Raw genomic sequence first — 18,520 nt, 5'->3', positions numbered from 1 at the left:
GTTTGTTCAGAGCCGGTTTGTGTCTTGCTCAGTGTTGTGTGGTGTAGAGAAGCTTTCTCTTGTATCTCTTCATAGTGTCTAACTCAGCTCCATAATTAGTTTCTGTATGCCATTACAATGTAATTAATAACTTGCACTTAATGATGGTTCTGATTTGGTGAGCTATAGCCCTGTTTGCTTGTTAAAAGAAGGTGTTTCTTGGTGCTGTTTTATTAATAGCAACTCTACGTACTGAAAGAGGAAGAAACACCTTGTTGACCTTTTCTTGCCAAACCTGTCTAATTAAGAAAATGTTTGCTGATACCGGCAAGGACTTTTAAAGAAAGCTATATGGCTGACTGCAGCGCTTTAAGGGAGTGTATTTTTTCTGAGCTAATACGGAGTTCAGTAGCACTAGGAGGAACAGAGGGGTCATCATTTTGCAAGAGTTGTTGGGAGGGATTCTTATTTTTTTTTTTTTTAAGCTGACAGTTCTGGTGATCAGCAGTTGTCTTCTGGTGTTAAAGTTAGTGCTTGTTTGTAGACACAGTTTTTGATTAATTGCTTTCTACTTATGTTCCCTCCTCTTTTTACTGATACTTAACACAGCAAATGCAAGTACTTGGTTAGTATTTCTTTGCTGTTATTATAGGTATGGGAGTTGGAGATAGGTATCATGTGTCACACATTGCTTTGCAAAAATTGAATTACATTTTCTTTTACTTGAACATAACTCTGCGTATTGACCTCTGGTTCATTATTTTTGTTTAAAATTTCAACAAATAAAGTGACAGTGTAAAATCTTTGGCCAAATTTGGAAAGATTTAAGCACTAAGTTTCTTTAACTGTCATGGAATAGATGTCATTCAGTCAATTCAGAGCATAAATACTTTCCAGGACGTGACCATTAGTCCTGGTTACCTAGAATGAGTGGCATTCCTTTGAAGGGAACGATTAAGCTAGTTTTATAGGAATATCTTGAAGGTATATTAAACTTTTTTTTTCTTTGTAAGAGATGAGTAAAAGTTTCTCTCCTTGCTAGGTGAACTGTACAGCATTTATGATAATTACATATTTCAGATGTGTATGACCAGAATTGTTCACAATATTCTGGATAACAGTTTCCCCAGCATCATTAATTTACCCTTGCCCTTACAGAAGTATTTATCTGATCAATCTTTAGATTGTGCTAAGTTTTTTTTCATGGTTGTCACATTGATGTTTTTTGGTTGTGATCAGCAACAGCACCTTATACTTTGTTGAATCTCGCTTTCTTTGCTAACTCATCCCCAAGGTTGTTTATATCAGTTTTCCATTGTATTTGGTGGTGCCTCTTAACTCCTTCAACAGACTTGATCGTTACGGTTTGACTTCCCTTGCAAAGGCTACTGATACAGATATTAAACAAGATTGGTCCCAAGTCTTGTCCTTGAAAAACTCTTACTCATTTATTTCCAACCTGATATCTCTTCAGCCATTTTTTTTTAATTAGAAAAAGCTCTGTGCACATTTCAGCTTATCTAGTTCAATAATTTCAATGCATCCTTGTAGATGAGGCTTTACAGTAGTCCAGATAGTCATATCTTGTGTGTTTCCATAGGGCACAATTAACTGTAGGAAAATATGTTGCATTTAACCCTTCTGTCTGTTTCCCTATTTTTTCCTTGCAAGTCTCAAGCTCCAGATTTTTGTGGTAAATGGCTCTACTAGGAAACAAAATAAATTAAGTCTGAGAATTTCTAAACCTGTGCTGCCATTTTGTTCTTGATAGATGTTAGAAATCTCTGCTACAAGAATGCCTTTTTTCTTTCTTTCTTTTTTTTTTCCTTTAAACCTGCCACCCTTAAGAATTCCAGGATAATGTTCTCAGTCTAGCCTCAGCCAGACAGCACTCATCTTCCTGAATTTGTGATTTCCTGCTTTACACACTCATTCCTGCTGGCTGCCCTGTGTTTGCTCCTATTCTTTTTTCCGTCTTATGTACCAAAACCTAAAATAAAATGCTCAGTTTTGAGAGTCACACTTAAATGAGTTTTCATCTCTCCTGTATCCTTGCTGTATTTGAACCCTACTTATCTTCTCCTTGTTATCTGTGTGGCTATTTTTAATGTCCTTTTAAGTGTCCAGTTCAGTTTCACTTTATGGCAATTCCTTCTTTATATCTCTGCACTGATTAACTTGTAAATCATGCAGCAGATCAGCATTTGTCTGTCACTTCGTGGGAGGAGGGTATGTTTGTTCAAGCACTCTTCTAGGGTAGTTGCTCATCTTGTTACATCTGGAGTCCTTCCCTATGAATTTTCCTGTTGCTTGAGATGCAGCTTTCATATTTCCAACTGGACTCTCTTTCATTTCCATCTTTAGTGTGTCTGCAGAATGTATGATGAGAGCCCAGCCTCAAATTACAGAAAGGGAGAAACGTTTAGCCCTTCGGGGGGTGATCAGAACATCAGCCTAACTTGAGGGGGTTGAATTGTCCTGCCAAGGAGTGCGTGGCCTTCTGCTCACTGCAGAGATATGGAGGGAGGGTTAGCTTCACTGCAGTAGAGCTGGGTTTGGAAACACAGTCCTTCGAGATCCTCTGTCTAGGAGAGTGTTATTTGTAGTCTGTCTGCCCTTTCGAAACCAAGAATCTTCATTGTAAATCTGCTTTTGTTAATTCTTTGACTTTAAGCCATGTATTTTCTGTTGTAATTTATCAAAGGTTATTTCGTCTGACAAGTTTTTCCATACTTGCCAAAATTAATCTAAAAGATAAAACTACCTTTTGCTGTTACTGAGGTGGTTGGAATCAGAGCCAACAATATGTGGATCCTTTTGTTCGTTAAAGGCAGGTGTTCAGTTAATAGCCAGGAAATTGAAGTTTCCTAGTGAGATTCTTTCAGGATCCAAGTCTGACTCCAAGGAATCTATTGTCATCTTCTTTCTGTTCTTCCCATGGAAAAAGTGAAATTTAAGATGGAGAAAACATTCTGAATGGTAGCAGTTTGCTCCAATTTGCTCCAATTTGCTCAGTGTCTCAACTTCTGATTGCTTTAACTCCCTCATTCAAGTCATGTAGGAGGAATGTTTTAAGTCATGTTATTGTAAATGGTGAAAGCAAAGTTAATTTTAATTCTGCTAACGATCTCACACGGAGCGTCATGGCTGATGCAGCGTTATAACGGTGTAGGTGGACTTGCATTCCTCCAACACTGGCCATAGCACATAATACTTGAAACCTTTCCAGATTGATTTTGTGTAGAGAGCGCAAAGTTTCTGCTTTGGAAGGCAAATTTGATGCTTTATTAACTACGCTTAGTAAAATGGAGGATTTTCTTTCTAGGCTCGTCAGAACTATTCTTGAGGGCAGGCTCCATTTGCCTGTGATTTGGAGACCTTATCAAGGCACCTGAAATTGCTCCCTGTTCTGATGATGGGTTCAAGCTCTCAAAGTCAGTGTTAACACATTGTACTCTCAGTGTTCACATGGATAGGAATTCTCTAAATTCATCTTGCCTTTAAGGCTATAATTAGTGCACTAAACAGGCCTGTGAGTCTGCCTTTCAGAAAACTGAGGTGTGTACCTTCCCTGTACCTCCAGGGCTGAATTTGTTTGCCCGTGTCAGAGACCTCCCTGATCATCTGGCACCAATGCCAGATGTGTGAGAGGTGAGCTGTGTTGCAGAAACCCAATACCGTAAGACTTGGTGGGTTGAAACAAGTTTATGTCTTTCAAAGAATTGACCAGAATGGTACAGCTCAGAACACAAATGCAACTTTTTCTGAGTGGAATGCACTTACCAAGCATACAGTGGCATGGGTAGTCTCGGGACACCAGGTGACTTTCAGATAACGTTATCTGCTGTTGACAAAGGCCGTAGTCACTCTACATCCAGCATGGATTTATAAGAGATTGCAGGAAGTGAATAACTTTGTTACGTTCGTAACAATAGTTCAACAGGCATAAAGGTTGAGATAAAAATCTTTCTTGGTTTCGTACACAGCTGCTAATATGAAAATACCTATTGCTTAATGTGTTTATCTCATTTGTATTTTTGAAGTGATTTCTCAAGGTTTTGCAATGCAATTTTGCCTCGGGAAATAGTGATCTTTAATTTCAGTAGCATACCTTAGAAGAAAATAGTCCCCAAAGCAAAAGTACTCTTAGATGGCTTTTTGGTGACATCTCATTGTATCTTGCATCTAGAAGGGCTCAAAATAAATCTTGAATCTCAGTTTCCGAAAACACCATATCCATCACAGAATTCTATGATGCACCCAAGCTTTGAACAATCTTCCCCTCTTACCCTCTCCATCATGATGATCCATCTATGCATTTTTGCACTTGAATGTAGGGAAGTAAAATTGCTTTGATATAAGATATTCTTTATTCCATATGTTGCCAACCCCAAGTTAATGAGATGACAAAGATAGCACTAAGTGATGCAGGGAAATGGGAGCTGCGGCATGGGAAGGAGCAGCATCTACTATTTGAGCCGAAAATTCAAGGGGAATTGAAAGCCCTTGCTTTACACCAGTGAGGTATTATAATCAGCTGAGTTGCAGCATCTTGCCTCTTTGAGAGGCACCATCCCCTTGGCTTCTGCGGAGTTTTTTCTGGTATGTTTAGTCTCTAATTTAGAAAGGAAAAATACCAATTAGCACGTAATTCTAGAAAGATTCCCATTTCCTGTTCTAACTCATCGTGTTTCCAAATTGCATTGCAGTGGAGCTCATCTCTGATGCCTATTCATTGCCTCAAATCTTGAGGTTCTGACTGGTTACCATGGTACTGAATTTCTCTTTTGATTATTTTGTGAAATTTTTATTTTGTTCCTTAGCATTTCTGTGCAGTATTTGCTGAAAAGATGAGAGCCAGTAAAGGAATGAACTTTATTGTTGTACCAAATTGTTGTTCTACAGTCAGTGGGTTTTTGTTAATGCACAAGTGATATTTCTTTTCATATCCATCGGGGAGCAAATTGATACAAATATTCAGTGAATTCCCAAAGGTGAACATAGTTCTTGCAAAATTTGCATGGAATTACTTTCAATTTGCTCTGAAATCGCTGCTTTTAGAAGCATCTTCACAAACTGCCAATGTGCAGTCAGTACCGTGTAATCTGTTGTGTAATTATACTGTGTAAATACTATCAGAGGCACACTGCTCTCTTTTGGGGCACTGTCTGGTCTTGGAGCTTCCACTGGAATAAGTGTGATGGTCTTAATGTCAAGCAACAGACTAAGGGAGCTTCTCTCATCTTAATATACTTAAAATAGTAGGGTTTTTTCCACTCTCCTGTTTAGTTTGTTGCAGTAGAAATAAATTACACTTTAGCTGTTAATTCCAAATGCTTTTAGTTTAAATACAAGTACATAATTTGCTGAAGAAACTTGAATGTTTTTTGTGTAATTTTCATGGTTTCCATTTCTGTTACTGGATTTGTCCATCTTGTAATAATACTGCATTGTTCATGTGGAAAATACTGATTATGAACTCTTCCATTAGGTTGCCATAAAAATAATCGACAAAACACAGCTGAACCCAACTAGTCTCCAAAAGGTAGGTTTTTATATTTAATCTTTCAGCTGTATTGTAACTTGTTTTGTTTCATCACCTCCTTCCATTAACCCTGAACGCCTGTGCTGGAGAATCTGAAGCATTGCATACCTTGTACACATCTGACTGCTGTATTTAATAACTAGTTTTGTAACAGATATTTTTGACAACCCTGCAGTTGTTCAAGATGAACTCATACAGAGCCCTAAACTGAGAAAGCAGTGGTGTTAGCCACTTCCTCTGTCTCCCAAGCATAGCTAACTGTACCGAGGACGTTCGTGGTTTGGTGTCATGCCCCCATGTCTCCTTCATGCTGGTCACTTTGTTAAAGTTACAAATACAAAGCTTATGTTCTGTCCTCTTAAACTGGCCTTGAAAATACTGCCTCTGAACTGAAGGCCAAGCAGTATCTATGCCTTTCATGTAGTTTGCAGCAGAAAAGGTGCTGCAGTTTTATGGAATAAATTGGAGCATGGCTATTCTGGTTTCTTCCCTCTAGCCTCAAATGTTTAATGTGCTGTTACAGTTGTATCGCCTTATCTATTTTGGTAAGTAGTGATAAATCCTACTCTTTCATCAAGCAAGCCAGTCTGCTTTGGAGTGCCTGCAGGAAGTACATTTAAATGTCACATTTACCTAGGACTTTTCTAACTCTGTCCTTTTAAGTGCTGCTGTCAAAGGCTTTTTATTTACTTTTGAGTGCTTTGATAAAAAAGCTCCTTGCAATATTTCTGCTTGAATGAGAGAATACCCAGAACCTACCTGCAAACAAAATGAAATAGCATAACCAGAGTAAGCTGGAGAATATACAAATTTGGATTTTATACAAATACTAAAAAGATCGCGTGACTAGATGTTTTTATCAAAATTAATGGTGCGGAAGTAAATTGGAAAAACACACAAGTTCTTACATTATACGGTTTTGGTTGAGAAACAAAGAATAACCTATAGAAGAAGGGCTCCGTTGTCTGAGCAGGCAGCAACTTCCTACTGACTCTCTAGACTGGGTAAAAGTAGAGAATGCGTTTCCGGTTTTCTCAGATTTTTTTTCAGCTTAATCCCTGAGGTTATTGGTAATTTCTGGGTAAGCAGGGAGGAAATGAAATGCAAATTAGCTAATATGATGGATTAGATAAAGTTGATTTGTGTGGCAGATCTGTGCAACTTTGAGTACCTGAAAAAATTGTTAAATGCTTGAAGCACTTGGAAGAGAAACAAAAGCTGTGTGATATGAAGGGGAGGGGTCAGGGCATGGGAAAAATGGTCAGAGAAAAGTAGACTCGCTGTGTTTTCAGACAAAAATGTAAAATCTTAATCCTTCAAATGGTGTTATCTTGAGATTGGGCTGTAATGCTAGCTTGAGCTCATACTCAGGTACAAAGCAAACCTTTTACAAGTCGCAGGTGTTCAGTTGGCAAGGTCACAGGCTGGAAGTGCGCTTGTTGGCCCTTTGGTTCCTGGGTTTCAGCCTGCTCAGTGTCCACTCATGTCTCCGTAGTAATTTCATTTTTATTTACAATTTATAAAATTAGATTATAAAGTGTGATTTGTAAATTGGTCCTGTCTACCACTGGGTTTCTTGAATGGGAGTCTGGAAGAATGGTACAAAATAGCAGGGTAGAAATCAGATCACATTTGGGGAGTGAGATTGCTAATGTGCTCTCCTCTCGAAGCTCATTTGTTATAGGAGCACAGAAAAAATTTAGCAAGATATATCAGTGTTCTCAATTCAAAAATTGAAAGTAATTTTCTTAAAATTAAATGCCTGCTTGTCATAGTAAGCAGAGTGAATGCACAACGCATTACTTACCAATTTTGCTTTTTTTGCAAACCCTTGCCCCTTTTCCCCCAGCACTGTCAGTAGTGCCGTAGCCTCGGTGCATTTGAAGCCAACTGCGCACGCGACCTGTAGATGCAGGGGAAGCTAAGATGGAAGTGCTTCTGATCTTGTGCTTCTGGAGAGAGCGATAAAATATTTGAGGTATGGTGGGGAGGGAAGGGCTGTGCCGAGAAGAGGGTGTGGTATATAGTGTCTCAGCTGTGGCGTAGCTGCATACCCTAGTCATCCTTAGGTGGGGAAACAAATGGTGATTAAGGCTGCCAGTTCTGATTTTTTTGTATTACGTCTTCCACGCCAGTACTTCAGCTGCCAGGAGGAAGTTAACCTTGTTAAGGACTTGCTTTGCTTTCTGGAGCAGTAATTCTCGGCATGCCCTCGCAGTGTGCTCCGGGCGGCTGCAGTCCTGACAGCTCAATATTCAGCAGCACAGCTCTTCAGAAGAGTCGGGTTTCTTGTCTGCTGCTGAGGAAGTCTGTGGTAGCCACATGCAGCTACTCTTAACTGTTGTTTAAGGACCTAATTACTGCTCTGCCGCTCTTGGTTAGCGAAGAGGAAACTGTAAGCGGTACTTCCCTGCTTTGAAAGAAAAGGGAATTCTTAGAGCTTTTTTCCCATGCTGGTGGTGTTAGTCATAATCACTATTCTCCACAAATGTACTTGTGTACCCGGTTCCAGTGAATATTGGTCTCACTGGAAACAAGTGCTGATGCTACAGTAGTTCACTTCCTCCTAGACCAAAAAAAAAAATTGTTTGTTTTTTTTTTCTTTTGAATTAGCAATGCCATTATATGCAAGGTTTTTTTACCAAGCCCATGTAATGGCACTAAATCATTTCTCATTTTCCTTTTTTAGAACTTGGCTCCTCAGCCAAATATTTTTGTTCATTATGTGCAGATGTTTTGCCACTTGTTTGGGCCATTTTTTTGTTAAAGCTTTTTAGAGTTCTTAAACATCAATTTTAACATGGACCATGTCCTTTCTGACCATGGCTCAATCCATGTGTTAAAAACTCTAAGAAAAGGATGAGAATTTAAAATGCCCAGGCTTTTCTGTTTATAACAAGTATTTTTTCTGTTTTCAAGTTGTGGTTTGTTTGAGGCAAACTTCTATTGTGTAAAGGCTTCCTGCTTGAGGCTCCTAATTATATATAGGGCGTATTTCAGTGAGCAGTTATCCGGAGGAGCCTAGTACACAGGTAAAGCTTGAGCTGGCTTGGGACAAGATGTCATGAGAAGCCCCCCACTTGGGGGGGAAGGAGGCCAGGATATGTTGGTGCTCTGTATCTGACGAGCATGCTGACTTGCTTTTTAGCAAACTTTTTCAGTATTTTTGAAATAATTTGTTACTAAAACTCTTGCAGTAGCTAATGCAGGAACACTTCTAATCTCTCTTTCAGTGTGTTCAAAGAGAGTTGGCTTAAAAGATTGGTCCTTCTTTCCCCCCACTCCCTTGTTGTTTTGGATGTGTCAGCATAATGAAATTCAAATAAAATTGATTCAAGATTATTACTCAGTATGTGTCTGTGCTTCCATTGCTGGTTTGTTAGGGGTTTTTTTTGCTCAGTTTGTCGGCTAGCAGCATTAATTAAATGTAATTCTTTCCCCATATCTAACATGGCTCACAGTCAAAGACCAGACCACAACAAAGCTGAAAGCCATTTGTTTGGCAGACTAAGGATGTTTGTCTTTGCCTAGAAACATTTGTAGAGCTCCTGTTGACGGAAAATGAGCTGTTCAACAAGTTCAGAGTGATTTTTAATCTCGGTATTAGAAATTAAACTGATAAGCACTGTTTTCAGTTGATTGTCTGCCTTTATGGTCTCATTATGACAAGGTCCTAAAACTAAGAAAATTGTTTTCTGTGTTGAGAACCTTCACATTACGTCTTCTGATGTTACACCTTCTGCATTCCTGTGGCAGAGAACCTCAGATGTAGGGGCTTTTATCATATCTGGCTGTTTGCAATTAATTTTACTGTGTGATGATAATTACTACTTCATTTGCTAGAAGTTGATGCACATAATATTTTGGGGGAATGAAATCTAGGAAACCTTTTTTCAGCAAAATGTGTGAAAGTTGCATGATGTTTTACATTGTATTATGTATTATATTCTATTTCTGGTAGAGGAATAAATGTCAAGCATTTGCAGATATCTCTGTGGAAGCTTCTATCTGTGTCAAAATGCCAAACATAACATTTAAACTGGCTAGGGGAGGAGCACAATCTGAAGTGTATTTATCTAACTAAAATTCTAATAAAGAATTTGGTGGAGTTTGTATCCTATTCTCAAGTATTTTTATTTTGAATTTCCTCTGAGACAAAAATAGTCTTTTTTTAAAAAGCTTGTTTCTAGTCACTGGCTTCAACAGATGGCTCATATGTAGAAGCCACTTTTTGACATGTTTTATTCAGGTTAGTAATGCAGAGTAGTTGTCTTGTGGACCAATGCTATATTTAGAGCAGCTCAAAATGTGGTATGAGCCTGACTTTATCACATTAGACCGTCAAAGTGTACAGTGTACAATGGAGGAAGTAGCTTGGTCTCCAGCCAAGTCAGCATACTTTATTAAAAAAAAAAAAATTAGAATAATGAATATATTCACTTACATGATGCTACTGTGAATTTTAGCCTCATTCTTACAGTCTTATTCTATATTGCCCTTGGTTGACTTATTTGGTGGCACCAATTATGACTTTGCCTGTATTCCCATACTTAATCCTATGAACAAATTTTTTTTTAGGTGGGTGAGATGATGATAAATAGGCTAACTGCCGAATAACAGCCAAGGTCTTCATCTGTGCAGCAGTGGAGTTGCCCTTGGTGAGAGTCTGCCCCGATAGGCTTTATCTGAATATTGGGGGTGGAAGATACCAACAATCAATTGAGAGTGAATTAAGCAAACTGTGTTCCAAACTTTAAAAGCTGACCAGAGGCTTTCGGTTATATAAGCTGTGATTAAAAGTATTTTAACGGAGTATTCAGGATATATTATACACCAGTTCAGCTGAACTGAATGAAAAATAAAAAAATAGCTATAGATTCAACTGCTTTTAAATTTCTGATGATGAGAGAGAGACGGTGAAGTAGTCTACCTGGTCTAATTATGTATGAGAAAGCTCCAGAAATAACATAGTTTTTAAAAAAAAAAAAAAAACAGCAATTTACTTACCTCTCTGGGGGAAAAAGAAAACACGCATACATAGTTTTTGAAACCCTATTTTGCATGGCCAAAAATTTACTTGATCAATCAATCCTGATTGCATTTAAGCAGCTTATCATCTAGTGAGTGTCAGGCATAATGATAATAAGATAATTAAAAGCATTTGGAAAACTGTTTGGTTTTTCTCTGTGTTCAGGTAATGTGTCATTCACAGCCGTGGCTGTAGCATGGGGGAGAACATCTGTCGGGCAGTGCAATGAGGATTGCTCCCCAAATCTTAGCCTTTACAGAAACATCAGAAAGCAGAGAATGGTTAGAACAACTGGCCTCCAAACTGTGATTCCCCCTCCCGCACCCCATTTATTTATTTCTTTAAATCCCACCCCCCGTATTTTCTTTTAATAAAAGACACAAAGGCACAAGGATTTTGTTTTGTTGACTCTTGGGTTGTTTTCTGTTTGTTTCCTATGTTTCACTTTTTTTTTGCTTTTATTGAGTAAGTACACCTACAGATTTTTGAGTCATTAGTAATACGTGTAGACATATTAAATGTCTCCATTTTATCTGAAATCTGACCTGAGGCGAATCTTGCAGCAGCACTTTTTACTTCCTTACTGTTAATAACAATGCTGTTATCTCTTATTTACAAAACTCTTTTCTCCCATGTCTGCGTTCTGTGGAGCTGTGGACTTGCGTTCTGCTTCAGTCTCTTTACATTAAGTTCAATATGATCTGCTACATTACTGGTATTCCTGTAGAAGTTGGTGTTAGGTTTACAATAAAACCACTTGATTACTCCCGCTTTTTGAAGCGTGCTGTTAGAAAATAATCGAGGCTTAAGAATGTCAACCCTCTGGAGTGTTGGGCTGGCATGAGGGGAGCTGCAGAGGGAGAACAGCTCCGCACTTGACTGCCATATAGCATACTGCCTAAAAAGATAATTCTTTGGGTTTTCCGAATATAATAGTATTTGCACTTCAAGGTTTTTTGTAATCATTTTTTATCTTGGGTCTTTTCTGGGAGAAGAAGTGGGACTACTTTTACTTCATCTGCTATTAACCAAGTTCATTAAAAGCAATGTTTTATATTGCAGTAACAACACCCGTGGCATTTTTAGTATTACACTTACAGGTTTATCATAGAATAGAATCATAGAATTGTTTAGGTTGGAAAAGACCTTTAAGATCATCGAGTCCAACGGTTAACCTAGCACTGTCAAGTCCATCACTAAACCATATCCCATCTACACGTCTTTTAAATACCTCCAGGAATTTATGTGCATCTTATAATTTATGTGCCTCTTATAATTGTCTTTTGCAGAAGAGTTTTCAGAGGTGAAAATAATTAACAGCTGATCAGTAATAGACTTCGCTTTCATTTGTGGTTTGTTAAATGTCATTCCCGTATTATCGTCCAGTTGCAGGAGGACAGTTTACTCTGTGTGACAGGCAAAGTTGAACTCTTTGGAAGTAACTACTCAAGCAAGACCCTCTTCGCATGGGTATTGGTGTTGGGGAGGGGGTGGAACAAGACCCTTATAATCAGTATGTGGTCTCTGGATGCAGCACCATTGATTCAACATCATCCTGCAGCTTGAAATGGGCAGCTGTACTCCCTCACCACCCATCCTGCCAAAATAGGTGTGCTGGGGTGAGCAAGGGAGCTGCAACAGAAAACTTAAGAGATGGAGTGTTTTTATTTGGGGGAGTTGTGTGATTTGTGAGATTTTCTGTTAAATTCATTAAAATCACACTGACCTTGTGCGTCAGTCCGGGTTAACACCAATGGTTGCATGAAGGGAAGCGGTACAACCTGTTGCATAGGAAGGTGGATGGTGAAGAGGGTGAGAGCAGGCTGATCCCTTTGAGACTGTACCCCTGAAATAATGGTGTTTCTTCTGTCTGCTGGGGATTGTTGGGTCAGGAAAACACCGTTTGTGTTCTGCCCTATTAATTTTGGCAAGTATGTTCAGTGTGTTATACTGGCCGAACAGACTTGGAGACTGGATGTCTGGCAGCAAGAATTAGTGGAGCTGCAGTGACAAACCCAGGACTAGGTGCTACTGTGCCTCAGTCGCCTTGCAGGAACGCTTCTGAAGGGCCAAGAGGGAGCCTTGCCTGCCCATCTCCTTAAAACTTGCTCCTTGCTGGTGTAGTTGGATAACACACTTTTTGTGCAATGTAAGCAGCTAATTTTTCACCTGTGAGTTCCTGTTGTAGCATAGTAATTCCATGGCTTTAACAAAGTACTGAAGAGTGTTGAATTCATACCAGTAATGTAGTGCAGTGGCCTTCAAAAGGTGTTCTGATGGGGGTTCACAAAACTTGGGAAACAGTATTTTCTGTGAAGGAGTGAAAGATCGTGTGAGATGTACTGGCCAGTAAGAAGCTGCGTGGGCTCATAATGGTCTTCTGGCCCCAAAAGTCTGCAAACCACAGAGCTAAGATCACTTCTCTCCTGAGCTAGCTGGAGCACTTTGAGGGTGTCTTCAGGTTTTTGAGGGTTTGTTTGGGGAGGGGCATTAAAAGAAGCAGGCACTTAACTCTTCACTGCAACAAGGGATCAATTTGATGAACTTCACTGAAATGCTAATAGTAATGTTTGCTGTTTGTGTTTAAATAAGTATATCAAAATGATCAGGCTTTAGGAAGAATGGGTGTTACCTATTTCATTAACTTATTTCATGTTTTATGTTTATTTCAGCTCTTTAGAGAAGTAAGAATAATGAAGATCTTAAATCATCCAAATATAGGTACCTTGTTTCTTTCATATAATTTCTAACTCTGGAGAAATGTTAGCTTTTTCACTGTTAAAATTGTTGTGGTATGAGTTTAAAAGATGGTTCTGCACTAGGGTGTCAAATTACTGTAAAGTAGCAGTAATAAATACTTTTTCAGAGCTGCATGTTGAGGAAAAAAAAACCCAACATTTTGGTCCCTTTGCACAAACTGTTATTTGCATAGCTAACTGATAATTTTGCTCCCTTTGAGTATAATACTGAATTTGAATGAATTCAAGCGCTCATTAAAAGTAAGTATGTACCAAAACCAAGAAGTGGTCAAGAAATTGTTCAGGATTGTACATTTAAATGATGTAGTATTGTTACAGGACTATCAGCAAATGACTCATTTGTCACCATGTATGCCAGTTCAGTGCATAAAAATGGCTATTGCTGATGCTCAAATCTGTGGAAGTTCTGTTTAATTTAGTTGCTTTTCCCATGTAACAGGAGCAAAGTTTTTTTTCTTGAGAAAATGTTGTTCTGTATGAGTTGACCAAATGTGTTACAGTATTTTCCATTTAGGAACATTAGACAGAAAAAGCTTCTTAGGAGTATTGTCTGATATTTTTAAGCAGCAAGCAAATAGGTTTGGTGTTTTTTTTCTCTGACAGAATTCTTTGTGGGGTTAACATAATACTTCTGCAATTAGTTAACTGATTAATAAATGGCTTTCTTTTCTAGTGAAGCTATTTGAAGTCATTGAAACTGAAAAAACTCTCTATTTAATAATGGAATATGCAAGTGGGGGTAAGTACCTCTCTGCTGTGATGACACATGTAAATAAATTGCCAAGTGGGAAAAAGCACTTGTTTTCTTTAAAGTTTTGCTTTCTTTTTCAGCAAATATTAATGTCATGGTAGTGTAAAATCTTAAGCAAAATATTTAATATTCTCTGGGATGTCTTTGGGCAACATAATTAATTATAACTTCTAAAACCAGCTTACTGCAACTTAGTAACATTTGCTTTGTTTTCACAACTCAAATTTAATGGGAATCTTTATTCGGCCATCAATTGTTCTTGTCCGTAACAAATGCCAACCTTTTAAATTTATTGTATTCAGCTCCCTGCCTCTGGTGTCCTATTTTGTGTAAGATATTTGGTAAAAACGTGTTCAGATGAAACATTTTCTTTAACTGTTGCTTTGTAAAGCATGAGTACTGCAACTTCTATTTTTTAGATGTTGATGACATTTGATGTGTCTTAATCACAGACCTTCTACTGTCAAGAGTTGTTAGGCTTAGCCTTATGCCATTTTAGGAGGAACTTAAGCATTTATTCCTGATTGCAGAGGGGGGAGAAAAAGAGCACATCATGCAACGTCAGATATTTTCACCAGAGCTAGAATTAAGGTATTCAGGCTTAAGTTACTCCTTGCTGGCTAAAACCTAATAGCGCTCAGTTTGTCAGTGTGACCCTTTAGCATCAGCAGCTGGGAATCTCAATTAGTTGAGGCTTTGCTTTAGTTTTGGGAGGGAGATACGGAGACTTCTTTTCAGAGAAAATCAGTATTGAATTCTGACTCTGACGTTAGATTACGTGAAGTTTAATGAATTACTATAAATCAGGTAATGATTCTCTACCTGCCTATGTTTTCTTCTAGCAGCTCCCTAAATGCTCAGCCAAGATTTGTCTAAACAGAAACAAAGTTGGTAAAATACTGTTAAAATATTGTCTAGTACAGGTATTTGTGGAGGCATCTCTGTGTTGTTTGATGGTACTAGACTTAAAAGTGAAGTCCTATTGCCATCTAGTGATTAGCTTCTAGGAGGTTGAAGGGCCAGCGGTTCTCTAAAGCAGTGAGGATCTTTCTTAAGGTAATGGAGAGATATATACTGTACTGGTCTAAAAGGCCATAAGCAGCACCCTTTGCATGTGCCGTGTTGTGCAAGGCAGGAATGGCTGGTCATCTCAGTGGCAGGCATCGATTTCTTGTATTTCCTCTTTATCAAGATACTGGTCACACATGATGCATACGAACTCTGTGGCTGCAGGATGAAAGAAACTATTGCTATAACTGCAACACTTTGCATAAATTGGGGATAATTCTTTCTCTAGTGTCATTTTTCTTGAATTGTGACAAAGTGTTCAGGTTTGTTCCTTCAAGGTTTTTGAAGAAACAGCTGTGAAATACAGCTGAGTGAGTTATCCGAGTTGAGTATTAAATAATACACTACAGAGGCAAGTAAGGCTACTTTGTAGAAAATCCTGACATTCCCTCAGATTGCTCAGTTGTTGCTTTTCCTGCCGTGTGACTCTTGGGTTTTTATTCAAATTTGGTGGAGTTGCTTCTTTTCAAAAATAAACGTGAAGCTACTCAGCTTTTCCCTTGTGAGGTGGCTATCTACAAAACAGTGTTTTCTTGCTTAGTGGAGAAAATTTAGATATTTGATAGACTTCTAAAGTTTTTATTAATTTTGCATATTAGCGAAGAATTTTTAAAACTGCATACTAGTCTGTGTTTGTAGGAGTTCTTATGTATGTGACTTGGTTTTTAGTAAAGAAAATCTGCCATGCTCTCACAAACATGTCACTGGCCAGTTGGCTGCCTAAAGCCCAAACATTGTAGTCCGTATTGAAGTGCTATAAAATGACTGGATTGATTAAAGGGGGGGGAAAAAAAAAAAAACCAACAGCATTTTTAGTACTGCTTTAGTAATCTCCTTTGGTCGTCCACAGCCATACAACATTGGGCTTGTTCGGGAGTAATCCTTCTCAGTGTGTCTTACAGATCTGATGGTTGTGTGATGGATTATGTCAGTGTGTCCTGCTAATGCTCATTATTGTGACCTTCCTTATGGGTACCTCTTCCAAGCCTAGGTTAAAGCTAAGATTTCTGATTTTGGTTAGAACATGTTTATACCCATGCACAAAGAAAAATTCTAGTGCTGGTGTGACAATACTTACAAATATCATCAGATGTTCTCATATATGAAGCTTTTTTTTTGTGGGGCAAAAGAAACCCTAGTGAGAAAGTCTGTGAAGGGGTACATGTCATCTTTATTTATAAAACAGAAGTATGCTGCTCAGTTTCTATCATAAATAATTGGAAGGAAATGTGTTTTTTTTCCTATATCGAGTCATTCATTAAGTCTTAGTATTTTCTTGTATAAGAGATGACGGTGTAGTAAATTGCATAGCAGTTGTGCCTTGTTCTCTTGAGCTAACCTGTAATCATAAACTTGAAATACAGACATTCCAGTGAAGCTGCTGTGGGCAACTGCTAGAGAGGAATCTCTAGATTCTGAAATTGGCATTAATGTGTCTCATTATTGAATTGTAGGGGAGGTGTTTGACTATCTGGTTGCACATGGAAGAATGAAGGAAAAGGAGGCTAGAGCTAAATTTAGACAGGTATGTATAACATTCCTATACATCAGCTCTCCCCCACCCCACCCCACCCCCCATTTTTAATGCTGAAATGAGTAAAACGGCTGTCCTTTGCGTTTGACTTCTAGCAGTGTTCAGCATGTTGTGGAGTTGTAGCCCCGAGTGAGAAAGAACTTGGCTTACAGTAGCGCTTCGAAGGGGTTAGTAGTCCATTCAGTGGTGCTACTTTCCTTAGTGCTGTGTGTCAGGGTGTCCAGGAGTGCCAGAACACAGTGACTGTTTGATTTGGAAGTGTATTCTGTTCCAAAATTAATTTCCTCTGGGTTGTTTTCATATATCCTTAGTTCAGCTGGACTGTAACCTTTTGGAAGTTATACAAATGTAACAAGCTACAAAAAAGTTAGTTTCAAAATGCAAGGCAGTGTATGTAACAGGCATCCGTTCACATCCATCCACTTACGTGAAAAGATGCAGTTTAATAGTTGTTCTAAAAAGTCACGGAAAAGTAACTTCTAGGCTTGTTAGTTTAGCTTTCTTTATAATGGATAAACTAACCGTGCAAAGATGTTGGAATTTCATTGATCTGTAAAAAGCATTTCCATACTACAGTAAAGCAGTATTGAACATAAACAAGTATTTTTGCATAACTAATTAAAATCCAAATCTCTGCTCTTGTAGCATCTAGAGTTTCATTTGCAGATCTGACTGGTCTGATACACTTTGTTTTCCGCTCTTGTGCAGAAATTTGTAAATGCCTACGTTATTTCCATCCCTTTGGTCACTTGGATAACCTAGATAATGTGAAGAGTGGTAAATATCAAAATTATGCTCCTGCTTAATGACACTTTAAAGTAATGAATAGGGACAAGAGTGTTTTATTGAACGATATGTAGGGTTTTTAAAGTGGTGAATTGTGGCAATGATGTGACAGTCTGTTTCTCTGTTGGAAGGGGAGGCTCTGATAGCTTCACTTCTGAAGTGTAGCCATACAAGAATAGAAGTTTGATGTAATATATGAGACTTCCAGTAAATTGATTAATGACTTTCACAAAAATACCTTGTAAAGAAAAGTTTTACACTTCTGGGTGTAAAACACTACACTGTGGATAGTGTGACTAAAAGGAACAATTTGGGAACTAGGAAACTGTGTCACAACTGTTTTGCTGCCTCGGTCTCATAGTAAGAATTGTGCGAAAGCAATATAAACAATAAGCTCAAAAGTAGCAATGAAAGTAAAGAAAAAGAGAAACGTATTTAACCCAACAGAAGGAGGCAACAAAAGCATTTCTGTGAAATCCTTCTTCCTTTGTTTTCTCTCATCTCTTTATATCTTGCATTTACCCTCTTTAATCTTTTGCCAAAAAAAACCCCAACCAAACAAAAAAAACCACACAAACCAAAACCCAACCAACCAAACAAAACAACCCCAAAAAAGCAGCTGCAGACTTCATATCCCATGAAGTGGTTTGTGATTACTGGAGTTAGACAGCTTGATAGTAAGGAAAATTTTTCTTCTTCTTTAACAAAATCTTACATGTCTTTTCAAAGCTGCTTCCCTCCCTTTCATATTCTGGCAGGTGGAGAACTTTCCTTTGTGCTTGAGGGTTTCTGGTACGTGTTTCTGTGCTGTGTTGGAGTAGATGTGATGGGTTGTGGAGCAGTCGTTCCCACTTCAGCCGTCTCTTCTAAATCCCACACTGTTGCCTTGCTCTTTGTAATGTCACTTGAAGAGCTTCAGAGTAACTTGAGAGGATTTGCTGTTCTCTCTCAGATGTGAACATTGAAAACTTCTGCTGGTATGGTTCTCTGCTCTTTGTCCTCAGTTTCTTTTATCAGGAGTTCTGTGGAAAAGATCTTGCAGTAGTTCCATTGAAATTGCATGTTTGTT

At 38.4% G+C, this 18,520-nt stretch overlaps 1 protein-coding gene across 19 annotated transcripts in view; it reads left to right on the top strand.

The window, feature by feature from the left end:
* Positions 1-18,520, top strand: part of MARK3 (microtubule affinity regulating kinase 3) — a 64,077-nt gene that overhangs the window by 14,179 nt on the left and 31,378 nt on the right. For 13 of the 19 annotated variants that reach the window (XM_075151003.1, XM_075150997.1, XM_075151014.1 and 10 more), the window contains 4 exons: positions 5,471-5,524; positions 13,226-13,274; positions 13,986-14,051; positions 16,586-16,656. The exons of 1 other annotated variant lie outside the window; for it this stretch is intronic. In XM_075151003.1, coding sequence (XP_075007104.1) covers positions 5,471-5,524; positions 13,226-13,274; positions 13,986-14,051; positions 16,586-16,656 — 240 coding nt within the window. Of the gene's footprint in view, positions 1-5,470; positions 5,525-10,102; positions 10,183-13,225; positions 13,275-13,985; positions 14,052-16,585; positions 16,657-18,520 lie in introns of all 19 variants that reach the window. 5 more of the 19 variants (XM_075151001.1, XM_075151012.1, XM_075151016.1 and 2 more) reach the window with 2 other exon arrangements.

The sequence above is a fragment of the Calonectris borealis genome, chromosome 5, assembly GCF_964195595.1.
Source record: "Calonectris borealis chromosome 5, bCalBor7.hap1.2, whole genome shotgun sequence".
Classification (NCBI taxonomy): Eukaryota; Metazoa; Chordata; class Aves; order Procellariiformes; family Procellariidae; genus Calonectris; species Calonectris borealis.
The sequence above is the reverse complement of the archived record's forward strand: the minus strand, read 5'-3'. Positions and strand labels throughout refer to the sequence as shown.